The sequence below is a fragment of the Prosopis cineraria genome, unplaced genomic scaffold (assembly GCF_029017545.1).
Source record: "Prosopis cineraria cultivar Desert tree isolate PC_DT_omini unplaced genomic scaffold, ASM2901754v1 PC12, whole genome shotgun sequence".
NCBI lineage: Eukaryota > Viridiplantae > Streptophyta > Magnoliopsida > Fabales > Fabaceae > Prosopis > Prosopis cineraria.
Genome location: NW_026555343.1, coordinates 31,495,353 through 31,505,336, shown reverse-complemented (window position 1 = coordinate 31,505,336; position 9,984 = coordinate 31,495,353). Strand labels below are relative to the sequence as shown.

The 9,984-nt window shown below is 28.8% G+C and overlaps 1 protein-coding gene across 1 annotated transcript; it reads right to left on the bottom strand.

The window, feature by feature from the left end:
• Nucleotides 1–504: 504 nt before the first annotated feature.
• Nucleotides 505–7,383, bottom strand: LOC129289251 (uncharacterized). The gene is made up of 5 exons (XM_054926039.1): nt 7,194–7,383; nt 7,032–7,096; nt 1,873–2,319; nt 1,112–1,223; nt 505–1,029 (listed from the first exon to the last, which is right to left on the bottom strand). The coding sequence occupies exons 1-5, from the start codon at nt 7,381–7,383 to the stop codon at nt 560–562; spliced, it is 1,284 nt and encodes a 427-aa protein (XP_054782014.1). The 3' UTR covers nt 505–559.
• Nucleotides 7,384–9,984: the final 2,601 nt, after the last annotated feature.

The following is a 9,984-nucleotide window of genomic DNA, read 5'->3' as shown; positions in this document are numbered from 1 at the left end:
TAAGAACGAATATAGTTTACTCTAGAATAATATACCAATGTGGATCCAAAAGAAAACGACAAGATGGTAGAAAGCTTGGATGGTTCCAAGGTTAATATAATATAATATAATAGTAACTTGCAAGTTAATTAATTATGAGGTTGGGACTTGGGAACATGTGGTTAGGGTCCTAACCATGGAAGTATGTCGTTTAGTAGACTAAATAGTTGACTATGAGGGATTCAATTGAGATACAGTTGTCGTATGAAGGCTGTACTTCTCCATCACATGCATGTAGATACCCAAATTTTTCATCCAATTTATTAGTGTGCTGGTAAAGTACACTATCATTGTGATCAAGATGATATAATTGTAGGGTTAGGATCTATTATTTTTGTTATTGAACTATTTTCATAAAAGTATCAAATATTTTATATTCTTTGCCGTAACAATTTTGTCATTGAATTAACTAAATTATAGCAATGTTATCCTTAATATTAAATGAGCAAATATTGATCATTAAAGTTTAAAAATATGCTCTTGCTAATTTATTAATTTCTTTACAGATATTTTTGAAATTTCAAAAATATGAGAAGGAAACATCGAAGATCTCAACAATCAAATTATCTAGTATAGCACTCTCAATCCCCGAAGCCAGTTCTACTTTTTGCTCCTCGAAATTGTTCCATCTTTCTCTCTTATCCATGTCCCTAATGCAAGCATTCTTATCACTATTTTCTAAATCATCACCAAATGACCCATTCAACCAATCTTGTGCTCTTCTCATTATCTCACACTCAAACTCATTGTCTTCTTGATCAATTCTCCTTTTCTTTGCTTCATACTTGAAGAAATCCAACAATAGTTTGTTTAAATAATTAGCTTCACTCCCTTGAAATGAACCACTTGATTTGGCAAAATGTAGCAATTTCCATGCCATTTTCTCAGTTCTATCTGGTTCTTCGTATTCACCAATGTCATCGTTGCCTTCGTCGAAGGTTGTAAGATCATTAATCCTTTGTATAATTTGCGTACATTTCTGTGTTTCCCCTGTTCAAAACGTATTTGTTAGAATTATTCTCAAATCAATGTTACTAGTTGATCTAAATGAAATGATATAGAGGGAACTTACTTTGAACATTGACAAGACTTTGATCAAAGGGACAAAGTTCATGCTGCTCAATCTGAAGCACTGAAACTGGGCTCCTTTGCTCTTCTTCTTGCCTTCTTAAACTTAAATCTCTCTGTAATCATGGTTACAAATTAAATATGAGAACATGACAAACATAAATATTTTTGAATGAAACATTATAAACTAAATCAAATAGTACTCTTCTCATTGCTCCCGTACATTAATTAAACAATATTATATAGCTAATTAGCTTCCCTTCTCAATTATTTCCTAGATCGAAACTTCGTTTTGTCTTACATAATAGTTTCTTTTTTATTATTAGGTTTAGATCTTTTAAATTAAAATTTTAAAGATTTTTAACATAAAATAAAGTAAAAATAACATATGTTCTAATTTTTTATATTTTTTTAAAATAAATTCATTTATATTTATGTATTTATACTTGAAGATTACACAAAATAAAATTACTATGTACATATAAAGTTTCTATTGTATCGAATCTCTTTTCCAAACATACTTTATATTTTTTCTTTGACAGTATAAAATTAAAATAAGTTTTCAGGAGATTTTTAAAAATATTTTTTAAAAAATATTTTAATTCAAAATTATTCTTCGTAGAAAAACAGAACAAAACAAAAGAAGCAAGCTGTAGACCAAAATGAAAAGAAACAAAAGAAGCATGTGGTTGAATTGAGTGATGGCCTCAACAGCAGACATACGATATTTTTTTAAGAGACGCGATGCACCATATAATTGCTCACCTTGGTCCCAACTGAATTTGCTGTTGTCGCATGCACCGAATCCGCGCCGACAAGAGGCGAGAATCTTTTCTCCTCCACGACGTCGTTTCGAGAACACTCCACAAAATTACCGTCGTACGAAGAGAAGTCACTGTCACTCCAACTTGAGCCTTCGCTGCTACTCCAAGAGCTGGAAGCGGAAGAGACATCCAACGGCTGACGTTGATCCTCCTCCAGGTCACCGAACGATCTCCACCGCACGATGTCCTTGATTCTGACGGGGACTTTGATTTCCGTCGTTCCCCTCCAATTCTTGGATTTGCTTTCCTTGAGAGACTCCGAGGCAAAATCGAAGGGGATTTCTCCGCGAAAGAGGAAAGCCTCTTGACGAGGGCGTTCAGGAGAGAATTCAGAATTCTTCGATTTGAATTCCTGGATGAGGATGAGCTGAGGTCCATTTCGATGAGGCTACGCATGGTAGTGGAGGGAATAGGATTCCGTGGAAGCGGTTTGAACCCATCAATGGAAGGAGAAGGAGAAGAAGTTGAACTCTCCCTGAGAAGATCTCTCAGCGTTCGAGGGCTACGCCTTGTTTGTTGCAGAGCAGAACTACTCATTTTGAAGAAGAAGAAGACGAAGTTGGTACAGTGTGAGAGAGAGTTAGAGATTTGAATATATAAAAGGTGGGGAAGGGAAGGAGAGGGGGTAGCTTCGAGGTGGAGATCTCAAGATTTCCAGGTAATATAGAAGCTCTTGCAAGGTGGAAAATATATTATAATGTTTTGTTACAGTGAACCATAAAATGCTCAACTTTTTTTTAGTTAATGCCTTAAGACTGTATAATTTTTATTTTTTAGATAAAAATATTTTAACTGTAAAAAAAAAAATAAATTTCCGACATATCAGGAGTAGGATAAAGTATGGATAAAGATCCCAGATTCAAATCTCCTAATGTAAAAACTAATGGTAAATAAATTTTAAATTTTTTAATGTTCATATAAAATATAAACATTTTTTTATTTCAGGATATTGTAAGAAATTTTTATATGAAAATAAATTATAGATTTATCAAGGTCATTGCTAATATTTTTTAAATACACAGACCTTGCTTCTATTGCTTTCAAAAAAGTGGGTGTATATACATATTCTCTCTGTGTTTTTTTAACTAAATCACACTTCAATAAAGTGCCTTCAAATTAACAATTTTTTTGTATTTACCTTTATTTAATAAATTTTTTTAATTTAAAATAAATATAAAATAATTTATTTATTAAAAATATTTTTATAAAAATTACAGTAATTACACCTTAAAATACTAAAATATCTTGTGTTTTTAACATTTAAATTCTTAAAAAATATCTTATATTATTAATAGAGAGAGTACAAATGAATGATAATCAATTAATCATATGTAATTTAAGTTTTTTTGTGTAATTTAATATTTATTTGACGAAACTTTTGTATGGGTTTTAAATTAAAAAGAAAATTTTTATAATATAAAAAGAAAAAATTATATTAATTCTAAAAATGAAAATTATAGAAAATTTTAATAAAATTAAAAAAAAACTGTATGTTTTACTCTTGAATAGTAAATTAGTGTAGATCCAAAAGCAAACGACAACAGTGCATGGCTCAAACAAAAAGAATAGGAAGCGACAATAATGGTAGAAGCTTGGAAGGTTCTAAGGTTGAAATAGTGTAATATATCAGAGTGATTTGCAGGTAGGTTATGAGATTGAGAACAAGTTATTAGGGCTTTAAACATAGAAGCATGTCGTTTAGTAGACCAAATGAGTTGACTATGATGGATTCATCTCAGGTACATTTGTCGTAAATGGTACTTCTCCATCACATGCATGTGGGTACACCGATTTTCATCCATTTTATTACTTGGTTTAATGCTATAATTCGCTAAAATACTGTAGGCCATTAAATACATAAATATAATTTTACACTTATTTTCGCTATATATCAGTTACAAGTTCATGAATATTGTGACTCATTTTTCATACGATATGTGATATAAAGAAACACCTAATAAATTAACAATATTAATTGAAATAAAAATAAAAGTGATATATTGTCCAAAAATATAAACTTTATAACTTAGATGATGCACTACTTATAAGTTACAATAGAATAGTTTGTTATGGTTAGTGTTTGCTTTAAGATTATGTCAAGTTGCCAGAGTTTGGTTTTCAAAAGAGTCAGATTTACGTCCCTTGATTGATTTGGGTCAAGTGGGCTAGAGTAATGGATCCTCAAAAGAGTAATTTAAATAAAGTGATTGTGTGGGTTTCAAGATTCTTTACCACAATTTTATTAGAGTGTCAAATAGATATGAGAATAAGAGTAGGCCAAGTGATTGCAACAATGTAAGTTCAACGAATTCTCTATCAAACAGAGGTAAAAGTGAAGTAATTAAAGACTAGCCTATGGAGCCTAGCCAAGATGAACAGTGTGAATCGCGTTGGGCCAATGTATTGAGTCTTTGCTCGAGACAAGTTGAATTGATTAGACTGATTGTGTAGGGTATCAAGAGATTTAAATTTACAAGCTTGTTGCCTATTTATAGAAAGTGGCAGTGGTGTGCTCTTTATATTTGAAATCTAGTGCTTGAAAGAAGCAAGTAACTATTCATGCCATCAGTTTAGCCGATGGTGAGCCTCATTGTGTGGATAAGCTTGGGTAGGTGAGCCGTGTTTCTCAGACAGTAGGATGAGAACAGGTTGTAGGTTCCTTAAATGAAGCATTTCACTTAGCATTTGATAAAGCAAATTGGCTAAGTAATGGGTTTTCATCTCACGAATTGGTTTGGACTTCAGCCAAACTGTTTTCTAAGGCCCCACCAATGCACCAAAACTAGTCAAAATAGATATGATGGTGTTCCTTATTCTTTAGGGTTTATAAAATGCATTGATGAGAAGGCGGATTAGATTAACAAGATTAATTAAAATGAAAATGAAACAATTAGTACAATCCAAAAATAATTAGACAAGTAGTGGTATTAATTTAAACATAAAAATTGCTAACAAAATTGTTTCAAACTGTAAATATAGTGCATAACTCACAAGGTATGATAATTTAGCTGATAGGTGATCGATTTGTATGCTTCTCTAATAAAAGAATGCCCCGACATAGTAGCCTTAAGAGCTCAACTTATCCAATTTTTTTTTACAGAAAAAGGAATAAAATTTAAAATCAAAAATTATCTAAATTTTTTCTACCAACAAAAAGAATTCAAATAGAAAAATGTTCATGAGTGATTTGAAAAAAAAAAACAAACAAAATAATTACAATCCTACCCTACATGTTGTAAAAATTTGATTTTTATTATGATAAAATTACTTTCAGTTACTTTAAAATAATATTATTTTATAAAACAACTCATCTCCTAAATATTATTCTGTGTGTGAGTATATAGAATGATCGAGAATGATAAAATGGAAAATTTTATGATGATGAATATCCATTTATAAATTTTAAATTAAAAACCAATCAAAATTAAATAGAACTTTGGGGATGAGAAATTTAGGGCGAGTGTGATTTCTGTTTATAAAAATAGTTTTTTCTTCTTTAAAAACAAAAAAAAATTTAAAATTTATTTAGGTAAGTATTTTAAATTTAATTGTTTCCGTTCTCATTTTTGTTTCTCTTTAAAAAATAGAAACATCTTAAAACTGTTTTTATTTTATTTTCATATTTTTAAAATATTTATAGTTGAATATTAAAATTATTAATCATCTTGATCAATCATTATTATAAGCCATTATCATCAGGCGTCAAAGGCTATTACTATTGGTTGATTTTCAAATTCTAAAATCATTTTTAAACTAACAAGATCAAACATATTTTTTTTGTTTTGAAAAATAATATTTAAAAACAATTTTTAAAAATAAAAAATGAAATATACAACCCAAACATACCCTTAACTAGAGTATGCCCTGTGCGATGTTCTACACGTTAATGGTATTGATTTTTTTTTTTTATCAAAAACATATGTTACTGTTATTTTTACTGCAGAACAAACAGTAACAAAAGATTATATTTTACAAAAGAATTTTTTTTTTTCCGCAGCCATATAACTCTTCCTATGTACTCCAATTTTGTGGTTTTTAACTCTTAAATGGTGCGGCATGCCTTCCCCTTCTTAACTTATGCATGCCTTACCTTAATGATTGATCAAGTTAAGGTAATATTAACTTTTTCCCACCAATTTTTCATGGACACACACAGCGGCATGCCTTACCTTCTAACTTATGCATGCCTTACCTTCTTAACTTATGCGTGCGTGATGCTTACCTTCTTAACTATGCGCGCATGCGCGCGCGCACACAGGGGTTGTTCACAGGACAGGACAGGATCGGGACACCCTCATTCCGTGTTTCATTCTGAAAAAAAGATCGGGATTAATTTTGGTACCGTGTCCCATCCCGTCTCGAAAGTCGTCTCGTCCCGTTAAGAGTTGGGTGGGATCGGGACAAGATCGAGACGTCCTGCTATCCCGATAAAATGAAATAGATCAAAAAAAAGATTTGGGACAATAATGTTCATTAAAATTTTAAATTATATAATGATTAAGTTTAAAATAAAAATAACACAAGTACATAAATAACAATAATTTAAACTTAATGATTATTATATTAATCACAACTACAAATTATATAAAAAAATACAAGTGATCTTTATGCTATAAAATTAGCAACAACAGGCAAGTCAAATACAACATATAATATTGTTCTTCTACTTTAGTAAAGATATTACTAAGCTAATTTACTCTTCTAAAAATAAACAAGAAATATGTTATAAATAAAAGTTATTAAATAGATAGATATAAGAATAAATTATTATTAATATAATTAATATATTATAAAAAAGATATCGTCATATTTACTCCATACCATTAAAATTATCAATATAAAAATACTTTAGTTTTAATAAGAATTGTAAGTATTAAAAATTATAATTAATATAATTTTAATTATAATTATTATATTAAAATTATAATTAATATAAGCATAAATTATATTAATATAATTAATATATTTAAAATAAAAAATAATATATATAATATTTGGGGAGGACGGGACGTCCCGATGGTAATCCCGTGTCCCGTCTTGTCCCGACCCTTTTTCTGTCCCGTCCCGTAAAGTCCCGTCCCGATTATTTTTGGGTGAGACAAGACCCGTCTCGATATAATCGGGATAATATCGGGTCAATCGGAATGGATCCAGATTGAAACACCCTACACCACACATTACATGCAAAAAAAAAAAGAAAAGAAAAAGAAAAAGAAAAAGAGGTGAAAAGTGGTGAGAAAATTGTAGAGGAGTGAGGAAAACTAAAAGCAAATCGCGTGATGAAGATTGCTTTGGCTGACACAATAAGCAGGATCTCATGCGCGAAAATCTGTTTGGGGAAATTTGAAACTAGCCAGTAAGCATAGAGCGGAGTCACATGTGGAAGATCCTCATTGGCTGTTAACACACGCTTGTTCATTTCAAATCTGAAAAGCTCCCATTCATTTACCATTCGCACACTCTCCGTGATCATGCGCTCCTTGCCTTTTTATTTTTTACATGTAACGTCTTAAAAGGAGCAGCTCCTTCAGCCCCCCCAAAAAAAATCCAAAAGAAGAAAACTTATATATTTAGAATATTTATTTTTAATTAGATTAAGATATGTTGATCTTTTATAAATTTCTTATTTTATAAATAATTTTGTTATTAATTTATTGATACATTAAAATATACTTGTTTTGATTTAATTAGATAGAAGTATGTTAAGTATATAAGGTTAAATATATTTTGTCCGATTTTTATTATTTGACACTTTCAACCATTTCATTTATCTTAAAAAATTATTTTTTCTTAATATTATAAAAAATTAAGATATATTTTCATTTTTATTTTTAATTTTAAATCATGATAAAATTAGATTAAATACATTTATGTTAATCAACTAGATTAATTATTATAAGTGCCCTACATTTTGAATTAAAATTTACTTTTAGAAAGTGCCCTACAAATAGGATAAAGGAGGTAAGTCTCACCCATAATTTAATTGAATATTAATTATATACTTATCTTATAAAATATTAGTTTATTAACTTCAATTGATAGCACCATTCCTGTTAAGCAACAATAGTCTGGCACTGTTGTCGGTGATCTAGTCACGGTGTTTCTTGCAGCACCAACAAGGGCAACAGCAGTGGTCTAGTTGCTGGTATGAGTACTTAAATGAAAGTTACTCAATTAGACCAATGACCCAAGAAAATGAAATCAGTAATTTAAATCAAGCTTGATAGATCAACTCAAATTTACTTAAAAAATTTAAGATCAAGCTTGAAAAAATTTTAATTTTTTAATATTCAAGCTTATTTGGTCAGGCCTTAATAGGCCTAAAAAAATTCGGTCTAAACCTAAAAAATAAATTTTTAAAAAATATATAAAATATAATAATTATGAATTAATTCTTTAAATTTTATGTCATTTTATACTAAAATATTATATATTTGAGTGCATTACTATAGTTATTCTTTTAAAAAAAAAAAAAAATATTTATATTTTCATATATTTATTATTTTAGTCAATAAAATATCTCAAAATAATATTTAAAATACATTTTGATATTAATTAAGTTTTGAGTCCTATACATCATCTGCCTATTAAAAAAATTATATTTTTTTATAAAATAAGAAAATTAATTTTAAGGTAAAAATAAAATTAAAACTAATTTTAAAAAAATTAGGGATGTACAAATTCTCGACTCTACTACTAGATAAATATAATAAATAGAACAATATTATTGGATAATTATCTTGTTACCATCCACGCCAGACTTAGTTAAAAATTAAGAAGAAACTAGTATAAAAACCTCTTATATGTAAGGGTTAAAAACTATAAAAAGTTAAAGGAAAAAATTTCAAAAAAAATTGTATTTCACACGTAATTAAATGATTTTATTTTATATAATATAATGATGATATTTTATTATATTTTTAAAAATAAAAAGTACAGTTTATTCAAAAATTATAAAAAACTTTGAACTAATCGGAGATAATAATTTTAAGTTAGGAGTCTAATCGTGATTGAATTAAAATTAACTTGATTATAATTAAAATGTATAAAAATATTTATATATGACCATAATAAGAGTAATATTTAAATAACTAAGACATTAATTTATAAGTAAAGGAAACATTCATAAATAAATTACATATAATACAATAAAACAGTAGTATAGCTATTTAAGTACAAAGTTTATAAATTATTATTTTTATTTTATTCTTTAAAATTTAAAATAATATTTTATACTTGATAGAATTATTTAAAAATTAAAATTAGTTCAAAAAATAAAGAAAAATATTTTTAAAAAGTTTCAAGTATTTGGGTTATAACATCCTAAATTTTCAAATTAAAAATTTTCAGTGTTTTCAAGGGTAAATTGGTCAATTTAGATAAATTATTGATTAATGAGATTTATGGGAGATTAATATAGTTTTTGAATTCTTGGACAGCCTTAAGAGAAGGCTAGGTCGATGTTTGAGTAGGTCATGTCATGGAAGGAAGTTTAAAATTTTGTTGAGACTTTTTATGTCATGCATCGTGGTAGGTGTGTCAATGCGCCGCGGCATACGTGCAAAATCAGTACTTATCAGACACGAAAAATAGACAGAAAATTAGAGAAAGGAAGAGAGATATCATGAGAAGGCGGTGAAAACCGATCGAGATCTACTAGGGCACGATCCTTAGGCCATATTCAAAGCATTTGGAGCTTGAATCATTATTGGGTAAGTTTCACATTTCCTATTCTCTCTCTTTATGCAAACATTTCTGACTTTTAAGGTAATGGGAGCTTTGATTTCGGTTTTCTTAGGTTTTAACCAAACCCATTGGCTTATTTAAGGTCTTGGGAAGTTAAATCAAGCCTCTAACTCTAGTTTATGAATTTTATAGTGATTGAAAATTTTTGTTGAGGGTTTGAACGAACCCAGGGTACAATTTGAAGCTTTTAAGACGATATGGGAAAATTGGCTAGTGATTTTGGTATATTAGGATGTTTAATAGGATGGTTAGAGTGTTTTGAAAATGGTTGGTATGTTTAGATAAGGAATTTAAATGTTATAGGTAC